The 15,372-nt window shown below is 39.3% G+C and overlaps 1 protein-coding gene across 1 annotated transcript in view; it reads left to right on the top strand.

Moving 5' to 3' along the window:
• HAPLN1 (hyaluronan and proteoglycan link protein 1) overlaps nucleotides 1-14,050 on the top strand; it is a 77,649-nt gene extending 63,599 nt beyond the window's left edge. The window contains exons 3-5 of the mRNA XM_059694160.1: nucleotides 74-445; nucleotides 8,174-8,476; nucleotides 10,457-14,050. Of these exons, the coding sequence (XP_059550143.1) occupies nucleotides 74-445; nucleotides 8,174-8,476; nucleotides 10,457-10,746 (965 nt within the window). The 3' untranslated portion in view covers nucleotides 10,747-14,050. The remainder of the gene's footprint in view (nucleotides 1-73; nucleotides 446-8,173; nucleotides 8,477-10,456) is intronic.
• Nucleotides 14,051-15,372: the final 1,322 nt, after the last annotated feature.

The following is a 15,372-nucleotide window of genomic DNA, read 5'->3' on the forward strand; positions in this document are numbered from 1 at the left end:
GGTAGCATATTTCATTTCATAAAAATGTCTAAACGCATCTTAATTGTTCTTCTCTTTCTTTTTTAAATTACAGCAGAAAATGGCCCCCGTCTACTTGTGGAAGCAGAACAAGCCAAGGTGTTCTCACACAGAGGTGGCAATGTTACACTGCCATGTAAATTTTTTCGAGACCCTACGGCATTTGGCTCAGGAACCCACAAAATCCGAATTAAGTGGACCAAGCTAACTTCAGATTACCTCAAGGAAGTGGATGTTTTTGTTTCCATGGGATTCCACAAGAAAGCCTATGGAGGCTACCAGGGGAGAGTGTTTCTGAAAGGAGGCAGTGATAATGATGCTTCCCTGGTGATCACAGACCTCACCCTGGAGGATTATGGGAAATATAAGTGTGAGGTGATTGAAGGATTAGAAGATGATACTGTGGTGGTATCATTAGATTTACAAGGTAAGTATCTATAAATCACGTCAAACTTAGAAACTATAATTAATCATTACTCTTTGTTTTTCATGACCAGTGGCTACCATAATGATGATGTGAGAAACCGAAAGTCCATTCATAGCATATTTTTTAATTCTTTTGCTTTTTGTAGTCTCTCTATGATTCCAACTTTCATATTTGAAGGGTACACACAGTGCTTATGTGCAAAATTGAAGACATTTGCACATAGGAGAAATGTGCAGTGTAACTGAATAATATTCAGAAACTGCTTTATGCTATTCAAAATTTAAATCTCATTACATAATTATTAAGAAATTCAGATTTGATATTTTTTCCCAACTTTTTTTTAAATATATTTTTTATTGATTAAGATATTACATATGTGTCCTTATCCCCACGTTACCCCCTACCTCCCCCCACCCCCGCTCATGCCCTCACCCCCCCATTGTCCGTGTCCATTGGTTAGGCCTATATGCTTGCATATAAGTCCTTTGGTTGATCTTTCCCCTTTACCCCCACCCTCCCCTACCTTCCCTCCAAGGCCCGACAGTCCAATCAATGCCTCTCCGTCTCTGGATCAGTCCTTGTTCATCAGTTTATGTTGTTCATTATATTCCACAAATGAGTGAGATCATGTGGTATTTATCCACTCTCCAGTTCCATCCATGCTGTGGCAAATGGTAAGAGTTCCTTTTTCTTCTTCCTCTTCTTAAAGAATACCTTTCAGCATTTCATGTAATGCTGGTTTGGTGGTAATGAACTCCTTTAGCTTTTTCTTATCTGTGAAGCTCTTTATCTGACCTTCTATTCTGAATGATAGCTTTGCTGGATAAAGTAATCTTGGTTGTAGGTTCTTGCTATGCATCACTCTGAATATTTCTTGCCACTCTCTTCTGGCCTGCATGGTTTCTGTTGAGAAATCAGCTGACAGTCGTATGGGTACTCCCTTGTAGGTAACTGACTGTCTTTCTCTTGCTGCTTTTAAGATTCTCTCTTTGTCTTTTGCTCTTGGCATTTTAATAATGATGTGTCTTGGTGTGGTCCTCTTTGGGTTCATTTTGTTTGGGGTTCTCTGCGCTTCCTGGACTTGTAAGTCTATTTCTTTCACCAGGTAGGGGAAGTTTTCCGTCATTATTTCTTCAAATAGGTTTTCAATATCTTGCCCTCTCTCTTCTCCTAGTACCCCTATAATTCTGATGTTGGTACGCTTGAAGTTGTCCCAGAGGCTCCTTACACTATCTTCATATTTTTGGAATCTTTTTTCTTTTTTCTTTTTCGGTTGGGTATTTTTTGTTTCTTTGTATTTCAAATCTTTGACTTGATTTTTGGGATCCTCTTGTCTGCTGTTGGATCTCTGTATATTATTCTTTATTTCAGTCAGTGTATGCTTAATTTCTAGTTGGTCTTTTTTCATATCCTCCAGGGTCTCACTAAATTTATCGGCGGTTTCCATAAAATTCTTGAAAAACCTTATAAACGTGGCCTTGAACTCTATATCCAGTCATTTGCTTTCCTCCATTTCTGTCATTTGTAACCTGTTTCTTTGTCTCCACATTTTTTATGCTTCCGCATTGGTAGAGTGGTTTTATGTGCTAGGTGTCCTGTAGGGCCCAGTGGCTCAGCCTCCCCAGTTACCTGAGGTGGACACTCTTGGTGCACCCCCTTGTGGGCTTTGTGCACAGTCTTGTTGTAGTTATGCCTTGATTGTTGTAGGATCACTGGGAGGAATTGACCTCCAGGCCAATTGGCAGTGAGAATCAGCTGTGTCTGTAGTGGGAGAACTTCTGTGCTGAAGACACCCTTCTGGGGCAAGACTTGCTTCAGTGGGGCTTTGGTGCTCACTGAGTCTGCCCCCTGAGTGTGTCCCTTATGGATCTGAGGAGTTGTAATCTGGATGGTCCCCCTCTGACAACTGGGTACACTGGCTCTTGGATCTAAGGAGGTGCTAATTTAGCCTCTGCCTGAGGTTACCCGGCAGGAGCTACAAAGAGAACTGCAGATTCCCCTTCCTTTTTTGGAGTTTGGAGGTGCCCTGATGAGGCCCAGCTGTGAAGCAATGCAAGCTGCTGTGGGGCCTTGGGCCTTCTCTTGGAAGTTCTGGGTCTGTCTGGCCCAGCTGCACTTTGTTAGGTAATTTTCAGGTTGCAAAGGGCCGGGGCATTCATATGCAAAAGCCTCTGCCGCAGCCTGGGTGGGGCGGGGTCTCAGGGAATCAAAGGGTGGAGCAAGCAGCTATGATGGATCCTCAGCCCTGCCCTAAGGGGCCGCGCGTCTCAGTGTCCCAGTATCCCAGTAATTGCTGCAACCACCTCTGAGGGAAAGCCGCCCTCAAGTTCAGAGTTCTGCCTGCTGCCAGACAGTCCAGTTTCTCCCCGTATGAGTCCTGGGTCCCCAGAGACTTCCCAGAACCGGAGTTCAGAGCAGTTGGGAGCTTGTGACTCCCTCCCGATTCAAAAATACAGCCGTGTCCTCAGGTGCCAGCCCCTTTCTCCGTGCGCGCGCACGCACTTGAGCCTCCGTACCTCTGCACTTTACTTCAGCAGCTCCTCTGGCTCTCAGTGTGTTTTTCTTTCCTTCTAGTTGTAGAATTTCCACTCAGCCAGCCTTCCTGTAGTTCTGGATGATGTCCGTTTTGTCTTTTCGTTGTATTTTTGAAGTTGTTGTGGGAAGCAGCAATTTCCCGGTGTTTACCTATGCCGCCATCTTAGTTTCTCAGACTTGATATTTTTTTTATTATACTTCTAAAATTATCTTAGTTTCAAAATAATTACAAGTTTTGTGAAGGACATCTACTAACTGAAGTACATGCAACTGCATTCTGTAAAGTAACTGTGAAAACTTAATTTAACAATAAGGTAAAATTTTGTGTGTATATATATATATATATATATATATATATATATATATATATACTAATAAAAGAGAAAAATGGTAATTGGCGTACGACGATACCCTTTTCATTGGCTAATCAGGGCTATATGCAAATTAACTGCCAACTAAGATTGGCAGTTAACTGCCAACAAGATGGTGGTTAATTTGCATATGTAGGCACAATGCAGGGAGGCGAAAGGGAAAGCAGGAAGAAGCCCCCTGCCACTGACAGTGATCAGAAACCCAGGGGGGAGCTAAGAGCTGGGGGGCAGGGCAAAGGCGGCCCTGGGGCCACCTTTGCCCTGCCCCCCAGCCATGATCGGAGAATCAGGTGCCTTTTCCGCCCTGGCCAGTGATAGCCAGCGATGGGAGCTGGGCACGGTCGAAGCTGGCAGTCCCAGGAGCTAGGGGTCCCTTGCCTGGGCCTAAAGCGAAGCCCACGATCGCGGGGCCGCTGCAGCTGTGGGTCCCCGCTGCCCGGGCCGGACGCCTCAGCCAGAGGCTTCCTGCAGGGGCAGGGGTGGAGCCCGCGCGATCGCGGCACCCCCCGCTGCCACTGCAGGTCCTCGCTGCCCGGGCTGGACGCCTAGGCCAGAGGCGTCAGGCCTGGGCAAGGGGCTGATCCTGCAATTGGAGGGTGATTGGGGTCAACGCCTGAGGGCTTCCCAGTATGTGAGAGGGGGCAGGCTGGGCTGAGGGACACTCCCCCCCCCACACACACACCCAGTGCATGAATTTCGTGAACCAGGCCCCTAGCATACATATATATATATATATATATATATATATATATATATATATGTATATATATATATATATATATATATGTATATATATATATATGTATATATATATATATATATATATATTACATTCAGTAGATTCAAAAACAAAAATGTATATAAAGCTAAATAATAAAAAGTGTGTTTGTCCTCCTGTGTCCCCTCTGCCCAAAGCCCACACACACTCTAAATGCCCCACCAGTAGGGAAACTCTTCTGTGTGGTTTCTCACGTATCTCAGAACTCCTTATATTCATGACTTCGAGTTTCTTTGCCCTGGAGGATACATTTCGGCTGCACTGATAGAACAACCTCTTTCTGTGCACATAAACTGTAAGTGTGTGCTTGTTAGGAGCTCCTTTCATAGCCTAGGATGGATCTGTGCCTTTGGGAAAGTATGTGTTTGGTCCACTAGCACATCATGGAAAATCTACCTCTGAAGCCCTCAGGACCCCATCACATGTATGGAGAACTATTAGCTTTACTTATCTAATAAATTACACAATGGAGTAAAGTGCATTTGTATGATCTTCTCGTCTCTCTTAGTTGTAGTTCTTGGCTCCTGATCAAAAGCCACCTTGTGCTTTCAGTTTTTATTAATTCAAATTAATATCCATGAACATTGGTGAAATTGAGCCCAAATACACAAAAATGTAATCTGAGGACTTTCAGAAATAGAAAAATAAGTTTACATATGTACACAGCATTGCCAGGCACTATGAGAGGCACAGAGGAAGGTGAAACTATGCGGCATGGTCTCTGCCTTTTTATTACTAAATATATTTACTTTATGGAGTTATTGCAATTTACTTTAGTTTCTACATGTACCATGGTATGAAAACTTTCATATGTCTAACAAATTGATATTTGCCAACAGCTAGGATGAATTGAACTGTGCAATCCTAAATCTTAAAGAATGTGTTTTCAAAACATATTTGGACTGATGAAACTACTCACATCATTTGATATTATTCATTTCCATGTGATGTATCATTCTTATTAATCCCTTTTGTAGTGATGCATACCAGACCTCTATGGAAAAGTAAAGAGCTTCTCATTATATCTTGACATATAAGTATAAAATCATTATACTTGGAAAATAGCTATACACCCTTCTTCATACCCATGAAAGTTTAACTTTTTATAAGTGCTGGATAAAAACAATCACCGTTTGCTCCATAATTCAGCTGTAGGAATTGCACATTTTCCCAGAGTCAAGAAGGTTTTTGTAATAGTCTGAGATGCTGAAATCTTAACAAGCTGGAAGTAAAATAGGTAAATAAGTAAATGCTAACAAACATGTAGTTCAGAAATGCCCCTGCTTGTAAGAAACATCTGAGTGTTTAAACGTATGCAGTAAATGTGTACGATACACTGAAGCTTTTAAAGTCTTGGCCGAGTAAAACATAGACAGTAACTTTGATGTACTAGAAATGTGTTCTTTCCAGCATCATCAAACATTAACTATAATGTATGTATATCTTTTAAGTTAATAAAACAGTAAGTTGATCATTTATTCTTATAATTGAAAAATAGTAAAATTTTAAGATAGAGTTTCATTTTTACTTTAAGAAATGCTTGCTTGAAATTATGTTAAATTTGAAAGAAACTCAAAAAGATGTTACACTGGATTTAGAACTGAATCAATATTTTATCAGTAACATTCAGTGATCAATCAAGGACTAATTACTAAAGAAAATTTTTTTCCTAACACCCATGAAAGTCCCTAAATATACTACAATAAATTTAAACCCAAAATATTGTCATGGTTTTTTTTTAATTATTTTAAATTAAAATACTCTACATTCTCCACTGTTACCATCTTGAGCCATATGAGAAATGGAATTCAAACCATATAATTTCTTCCTCTCGCCACATTGAGAGACTGAGATTTTCTCTCACTTGATGTTCAGCTGCTAAAGAAATCTCTATGGATAAATTAGGTATTTTTATAGCAGCATTCCTGGGGCTGCTGAGGAAAGAAGCGGTAAGGCACAGGGGACAGGGAGCACTGTGGCCGTTCCTTTAGGGCGCTAATTAGGTTCTCAGCCAGGTGCCTGAGCATGGCTCTTCTTAGGTAGAGCCACCTCCAGCCTGCCCTTCCATCATCACTGCAGGGGGCAGTGGCAACCCGGAGAGCCTTTTCCTCCTTCATGTTGGCTCTGGTTCAGCTTACAGATCCCTCAGCCAAGAACCTGAGAAGGCAGGATGAGACCGGGAAGCCTTCCTGGATCTTTGCCTGCAGTGGACAGTGCCAGCTGGACTGCCCCAGAGGGACAAACGTGCCCTGCAGAACCCTTCGGCTGACGCGACTTGATCCAGGCTATTGAAATCTCTGTAGAGTCTTCCAGGACAACTTATAAAAGAAAACATTTCCTCTGTACTGGTTACACTCTTAGTGAATTGTACATTCATCTTCAATAGGGTCGGCGGTCTCATAAAAAATAGCTCATGTGATATAATTCACCAAGTTACTGTCAGTGGGACAATGTTTTATATTCCACATGGTAAAATATTAATTATTTCTAATTACATTCTAAAAAGCCAAGGCAAGGACTTGAACAATCGCACTGAATTATCTTTTAGCAACTATGGGGGAGACATTTTGATGCAGTGGTCCTTCTTAAAGTCCAGCAAATGGTATAACTTTGCTTTCTTATGTAATCCGTGTCTTTTGAAGTAACTGAGCAGCAGGCTGTAAGACAACTCAATCACCTCTTGATTATTTGACTGAAAAGTATGCTTTTGGAAAACCATTGCATCTTCCCAGGCAAAGCCAAGTGCCAAGTCACACCATTTACATTTGCTAAAGGTTTTGCCCTTTAAAATATTTATTCTTTGGCATTAACTGAATCAACAGATGTCTATTCTATACCTACCTTGTATAGGACGGGGGCGGAGGGGGGTGGGGAAGGAGATGAAGGGCTATAGTAAAAATTGAAACAAATAAGAGAGCTGTGATGTTTTTTATGGAGGTGTTTTTCCTAGTAAAGAACTGCTTTATTCAGATGAAATAAGACTGTTTAATTAGATTTTTGTTAGATATGCAAAGGATTTCACTTTCGGGTTTCTCCAAATCAGAAGCCTTCTAAATGAAAGTTACTTATCTGCAAGTTTTTAGGAACTGGAGAGCATTATGCTAAGTGAAATAAGCCAGTCAATGAAGGAAAAATACCACATGATCTCACTCATTTCTGGATAATAAAGACCATTATAAACTTATGAACAAAAATAGATACAGAGGCAGAGCTGCCTCGAACAGACTGTCAAACTACAGCAGGAAGGCCGGAGAGGGTGGGAGGGCAGGAGGAGGGTGGGTAAGAGATCAACCAAAGGACTTGTATGCATGCATATAAGCATAACCAATGGACATAAGACACTGGGGGGTAGGGGAGGCCAGGGGATTGTCAAGGGCGGGGGGGAAAAAAAAGGAGACATATGTAATACTTTTTGTAATACTTTAAGCAATAAAAAAAAACCCAAATTATATATTATTATCTACATTTGAATAATTGATCTTTGTTTTTGCATTTAAAATACAATATTAAATGAATTAGTAATTATATAAGAATAATTACTAAGAAAAAAACATTGTGAATTTTGACATATACCTTCTCTTTCAGCACTATTTCTACATCCCCTACCATGCTTAGTATTCAATATTGATTTTTTTCCCAGACAAAGGGAGCTCAGGAAAACACTTTTAGGCTTAGTAACCAGTAGCAGATGTTAAATTCTCAAGGAGAGCTATTTGGAAAATATAATCTGCAGGTGAATCACATCAGAAAGGAGAATTTCAAGGCTTGAGTTGAACTCTTAGCAAAAGAGATAAATCATTGAAGTTATCAAATCAAATAGCACACTGGGACATGCTTAGAGCTGAGAGGCTGTTTGAAGGGGAGAGGGACCATGAGAAACCACTGTAAGTTGTCCAAAAACTGCGACTTCATCTGATGGAGATTCTATTATGTTTTGTTTTGTTTTTGTTTCTGTTTTTGTTTTTGTTTTGCCAGTAAAGTGTGATTTGCCTATACCTGTTACTCTGGTGCCACCAATAACCCCATGCTTTCTCCTTTGGACAGGTGTGGTCTTCCCTTACTTTCCACGACTGGGGCGCTATAATCTCAATTTTCATGAGGCACAGCAGGCTTGTCTGGACCAGGATGCTGTGATTGCCTCCTTCGACCAGCTGTATGATGCCTGGCGGGGTGGGCTGGACTGGTGCAACGCTGGCTGGCTCAGCGATGGCTCAGTGCAATACCCCATCACCAAGCCCAGGGAGCCCTGCGGAGGCCAGAACACCGTGCCTGGTGTCAGGAACTATGGGTTTTGGGATAAAGATAAAAGCAGATATGATGTGTTCTGCTTTACATCCAACTTCAATGGTAAGATATTAACTGAACTGCCTTCTTCCCTCCACCATTGACTAATAGGTACTATGACGCTACACTTGACTTTCAATCTTATCTACTTAAAAAGATAAAAGCTTTGAAGTATTGCTCTAGTTTGAAAAGATATAAAAAAAGTTCTTTGATGTCCTAAATTTTTTTAAAATCCACAGAAGTCAAGCAAAAGTGTAGACTTCCACTATTCTTGGGTTTTATTGCGTCTGATTGTTACTATAAAATAGTTTAAGCTATGATGTTGTCTGGGGTCTGTTTCTTATTGCAAGGATGCTGCTGCTACCATGTGCCCGCCCTAGGATATAGCTCTCCAGGTTGAAGTAAGGGTGGCTTCTGTGTCATGTTCTCCTTCACTAACTTACAATGTCAGTATATTCATAAATGATCAGCAAAGCTCAGGGTGAAGAGAAGTTTGCAAAAAGAATAAATAGAAATAACATTGCCGGTGAAAGCAGAAGAAAAGAGATCCAGGTTGCTTCCATGTTGATGACTGATTCTTTGCCTTCAACATCACTCCCAGCCCTACCTTGCTCCATCTAGGCCCAGCCACATAATGTGGGGGTGAAAATGTTGGTTCCTTGATCAAAAATCATTGAGAATTTTAAGATGGTGACAGCAAGGCAGTAAGCTAATCATGAGGCCATGTGCCACTGCACAGGCCACAAACCCATGAAGTAAACTCTGACCCCCTTCATTGGTATATAAGTTCCCTGGTGACATGTTTGGAAAAAAATTGCAAGGAATCAGGGATCAACAAACTTTCTGTATGGGGCCAGATAGTAAATATTTTTTGTTTTGTGGGCCATATGGCCTCTTTTTTCAACTACTCAATCAATGTAGCTTTGTGTATAGTAACACAAAAGCAGTCATAGGCAATATTAAATGGAGGGGTGTGGTTATGTTCGAATGAAACCTCATTTGACTCCTGTTGTAGCTTGCTGACCTCTGGTGTAGATGATAGAACTAACGCTAGTAGCTAATGTTCCAGCGGCCTCCACTCTTTCTCAGAACCACATCATCTTAGTCTAGAAAGAATTGGCAAGCATTGATTTACACGTCAATAATCTATGTTTAATGAGGGGTAAGGAGATATTACATTACAATGTATATCAGATAAGAGAGTGATTATATTCTACCGGAAATCTTCAATTGGCATATGCCACTTCAGTCAGTTGATGTCATATTTTATGTATTTTATACATATTGAAGGAATCTCAGTAATTAACACTATTCAATAAGTGGGTGAGATTAGCTTGCTCTTTCTTGTGAAATTGAAAAACAAAAACCAAAAACACTTAGGTATCAGGCTCCCACAGAATAAAGTTGGAAAAAATAAGTAAATGCATCCTCTGCTAGGGAGTGAACAGACTAGGTCCACAGTCTGAGCCAGTATTATTTATGGCAAGTGACTTCCTGTATTTTTTTTTTTTTTGCATTTTCATACTGTAGTCTTTGAAGAAGAAGAATGTCTTATTGATACCTGTAATGAAAAGGACTTGAGGGCTTTGATTTTTTTTAAATAGACTTTTATGTCAGGAATGTTTTTTGATCCTTTCACATTCAAATTTTGCCTCTCCAGAAACTTGTGCTGGGGTTCAGTCCCGCCACAGGCAGAATTTCAATAGCCCTTGCTTTGAGCGTGGACTTCTGTCTTCCCTAGCACCACAGAAGGGCCTTTTAGTCACTAATTAGCGAACAGAAACTGCATCTGCCATTTCCCTTTTCCCTTTCAAAGCTACAAAAGGGCATGTCTGAACATGGATGAAGCGGCAAAGAAAAATCAACTGATTTAATGGAGAGCGACTCGGGGGCACTACATTTGACTGAGGTCCCAGGTTCCAAAACCTCTACTGACATTGCTCCATACCCCACTTCACTGGAACCCACGTCTGTTGGGCTCCTCCCCTCCCTGCGTGGCTCAGTGGCACACAGGCCCACTGACCTCTCTCCTCCTCTCCGCAGGCCGCTTCTACTACCTGATCCACCCCACCAAGCTGACCTACGACGAAGCGGTGCAAGCCTGTCTCAGCGATGGTGCTCGGATTGCGAAAGTGGGCCAGATATTCGCGGCCTGGAAGCTGCTGGGATACGACCGCTGCGATGCGGGCTGGTTGGAGGACGGCAGTGTCCGCTACCCTATCTCTCGGCCGCGAAGGCGCTGCAGTCCTACCGAGGCCGCGGTGCGCTTCGCCGGCTTCCCGGATAAAAAGCATAAGCTGTACGGTGTCTACTGCTTCAGGGCATACAACTGAGCGTGCCCTGGGGCACGTCGGGTTTAAAGTCATTCAGAACATGTGAAAGGCGTTTTGTTTTGTTTTCCGTATGAACTCATGCAAGTTACCAAAACTGTGATAACCCTTTTTTTACTTACTGTAAAGAGTCATTTTCATAAAGACCAATTCATTAATTTGTTTTTTGTAAAGCTATCATTCAATATATATTATAAATTAATATAATTTTAAGGGAAGTCCTACATAAGGAGGCTTTTGAGCCAAACCCTTTAGGCTATATCATCCCAAGGAGGCATCCTTTCATGGGCGGGGCATGCAATAATTTGAGGATTGCTAGGGTTAAGGAAAGGAAAGTTACCCGGAGCAGCAGCTTCCACAAGCACAAATTTTACACACTTGTACGATTTTGAAATGCACAAGAAACAAGTCAGAGCAGCAGATTTGACATAAGGCTTCTTTACATAAACTGAGATTCTGAGAGGTGGCACAAAACTCAGTCTCACAGGGGAATAATCTACACTTTTCTAACAGTTCCTATTGCAAGTCTCCAGTAAAATATTTTACTCTTCAAACATCCTGCCTTTTGACCAAAAAAAAAAAAAGAAGAAGAAGAATTCATATGGACTCCAATGCATAGTAAAAAGCACAGTTAAAATTCCTTAATAACCCCGTTTATATGAAGTATGAAATTTAAATAAGCAGATAATATTTAACCCATGAGAGACTCTACCTTCTTCTAATTAAAATTACACACGCCTAAGAAGAATTGCGTTATCTTTTGAGTAGCTTTACTGAGTTACATTTAAATTCTAAGGGTCGTTGGCTAAGCAGCATTTAGCATCTACTCAGGGCAGTTATATAGATAAACTGCTGGACAGAAAAATTGTAAAATTTAGCAGCTTGATTTTATGTTAGCCTATGAAATGTTATTGTCCTATAAAAATAACTTTATTTAATATTTCCTTCTTATTTACATTACATTAAAACATTTAAATCATAAAAGGAATGAATAACTGCACACTTTCCTAACCAAGAAATAAGGACCCAACTTTCAAAATTCTTTTTTTATTATTATTTGTATGTACATTAGAAAGCCCAACTGGTGCCTGTGGTTGGGGGGAAAATGTCAACCAAGTAGTTCTAAACCTTCCTCCATAAGAAAATGTGGTCCATGATATCACTTTCCCTGCTGGTCATCATTAGGTGTAAATGAAACACAACCTGTCATCATAGAGTTTACACTAAATTCATCAGGCTGTAAGGGAAAGGTAAGGCCAGCTTCAGAAAAACAACTTTTGCATTAGCAGCTCCAATCTTAAATAAAGCTCTGTTTTCCTATATTTTTATGACTGTTGAGACCCCACAGGGACCAATATTTGTATTCAAATTACATTTTATGGTTTCCCATTGTTTCACAATGAGTTCTAATAAATGGGATTTAGTATCATAACCCAAGTATGACATAGCTGGTGTGCTTTCATGAATGTTTTTATGTAGATTTTCTTCCCGTGAACATGAGTTAATAAATCTGTTTCCTGAATTGATTGTGGTTGCATTTAAAGCTCTGTAATAATTCTAATAAATGTACTCTCTAAATGTAGAGTTACATGTGTGGAAGATACAGAACAATTGGAAGTCAATAAAACCATAACTATACTTACATTTTCTAGATAAAATGTTGTAAATAAAAGTAAATCACTTCTTTTATCAAAAGCATAGCTGGAAATTTTCAGATGTTTTAATATTAAAAGATGACAGTGTATGCATGCACATTTTTACATTAGGTTGGATATGCAAATTGTGCAAAAATTACAAATATAAATCCAAAGAGATTGTGAGGTTTAACTCAAACATTGCTGATATAAATAGAACTTGAACTTTTAAATTAAAAATATCTGAATGGTCTATAATAAGATGAATATGTTATTTAAAGATGGGACTATCTCCAAAAGAGTGACTCTAACACCTCAACTATGGGGGTGAGCTCGCTGGAGGAAGCCCATACTTGAATGATTATTACCCATGTTATATGATTTTTATTGGAAATGCAAGTAGGAACAAGTTTATATTGAAGAAGATATATAATGTTCAGTTAATTGCTGCAAAGCTCTATCTTTATAATGTTAAGCATAGTAGCTACCATTTCTTAACTTTTGAATACTAACTAGTGTAGGAACTGGTGCTGATCAAAAACTCTGGACTGACTTTTAGCTGATTAAAATCTAAATTGATAGCACACCATTTTTCTAAGCTTGTAAAGAAAATAAATACTGCCGGGCAGAATTTTTATCTTCTGATTTCCCCTAAAGGATGAGGATCTCCTTACCCTTTTGGACTTCTACTTGAATAGTTCTTGGTTTGTTTTTTTAATGTTACCATTTTCCATTTTCCACCAAATGTCTATTTTCCTACTTCATTCCCCAATGTATCACTGAGAATATTGAAAAAAGAAAGGTTATCCTAATACCTTTCTGAACTGAAAATCAGTACAACATTGGCTAATTCAGAAATTGCTCCTCAGACTTCGGTTCCAAGGCTATCAGAGAAATAAGATGGGACTCAGTGTTAGAAAATCTTGCTTGGATCATTTTGTCCATGATTCACACTTGTAGCCCATATAAGCAACAAAGTTTATCTGCAAGTTTCACCTGGAGACCTACATTTGAAAACCAAACAATAAGGATTCATATAAAAAGACAATAGGAATGGAAGCAAGTTAATCACGTTAACACTGGAAGCCATCTCTTAATGACTGCTGCCAGATTTAGCACAGTAATTTTTAGTCAAATATGGTATTTGTAAGTTTAAACTTTTTCGCATAGGAAGGGGGCCGGTACCTGGTAAAGTTTTATTTTATGCAATAATGTAGTTGCTTATTATTTTGGCAATTAAAAGTAGACTCAAAGGAGATTCCAATTTGGTTGCTGGCAGCCATACTGGGTTTCTGGATTCAGTGCTCCAAAGAATATGGTGGTCTTATGGAGTAGCTGACCACTAGGAGGGGAGGATTAAAAGGGAATTACTATCAGTTCTCAGCATAGAATGCATCAAGAATAATCAGTGGATAACTGACAGTTTTGTTGAGAAGTTAACTGTATCACAGCTCACTACTGCCAGAGCAGCAATGATGTACAACAAGAGAAATAAAAAATACGGAAAGTCAGTAAGGCACCTGATTAAAGAAAATCAGTATTTAAAGGCATTTAATACCTCCTGAGTACAAATTGGAGGAAAGGAACCAATCTGTATTATAAAAATAATGTTTTCATTTTCTGTAAGATACAATGAACTGGTAAACAAACATTAAAATACAATTTTGTGTTAATGCAGTATCTTTTGATTCTTCTGAATTGTATAACCTTAGCTATTATTCTTTGTGTCAAACGCTATAAATACATTATTTTAAAGAAGACATCTACCCATTTTTTTGTAATACATTTGAGTTCAAATTGTAAACACATAGCAATTTCCATTTCCTGGGAATTTTGCAATGTTAAGAAAAAAAGGGAGTATATTTATGGTGTTGCTAAATCAACAGTAGTACTATCCCAGAATCTAATGGCTTTTTTTTTTCTCTCTTTTTATATGATGCGAAGTATAATTTATTTTGCTCATTGGTTAGCAATTCCATAAATCTGTTGTGTTGGTGATTAGATTAAAATACTTGAGATACTTTATGACTTCAATTATTAGTTCTGAGTTAAAAGATCTCTGTTTATATAATAAAATTCTTCCACTCCAATAACAAGGGGCATTTTTTTTTTAATATTTCCATTCCTTTCCTGAATTTTCAGTGTGGAAAGTTGTTTTTGGATTTTCTTAGTATGTAGAAATAGATTATTGGGTGCAAGAGTCTATTGGTGATACAATGACTTGAACACAAACACATCCAAAACAGTCTGAGTCATTGATATTAAAACAAAAAGTGCACTTAAATTTTTTCCCATTCTAATTTGGAATACATTGGAAAACCTTGGAGAAGAAATTTCAAGAAGATGAAATTAAACTTCTTTTAGTGTTTAAATTCTAACACAGATGAAGTATATAATTTTTAGTTTGCATGCAAATTTCATGTATTGCTATAACCTGATCATATACAAAACCCACTGGGTACTAGTACTGAAGAGTCCTATGGAGTTTCATCATGCTTAAATAAAAACAAGTTAAACTGTTCAGATGTAATGTCCTTAGTTTCCAACCAAGTGACAAAGCTTAATCCTAAGATTATTCTTGAGTAAAAAGGACCCTGTCCAGGAGAGTCAGATATGCCAGGAAAATAATAAAAGCAAAAGATTATTGGAGCATATGAGGGAGACGTGGATGAACTAACGATAAACTAACACTGAAAGTGTAAGAAAAGCATATTCCCTTTCCTGTCTTGACTTCTTGGGCTGTCCACTTAGGAGTATTTAGAGGCACAACTTAAAATGCCTCTGTAGTCTTTGCTTCTCAGCTGGTGATAGCTGAGACATTGACAGCAGACTACATCCCCACTCTTAGGGAGGAAATTCACTACACACATTTTCTTTGTCCTTAGAGAAGCAAACAAAACTTATTTATTTTCTCTGTATTTCTTTCAGGCCAATAAAATCTTGTCACCTTCATAGCCACGCATCATTTGAAACAACTTGGGTCAGCCCAGAGGGT

Source organism: Myotis daubentonii, chromosome 4, assembly GCF_963259705.1.
Source record: "Myotis daubentonii chromosome 4, mMyoDau2.1, whole genome shotgun sequence".
In the NCBI taxonomy this organism is placed as follows: domain Eukaryota; kingdom Metazoa; phylum Chordata; class Mammalia; order Chiroptera; family Vespertilionidae; genus Myotis; species Myotis daubentonii.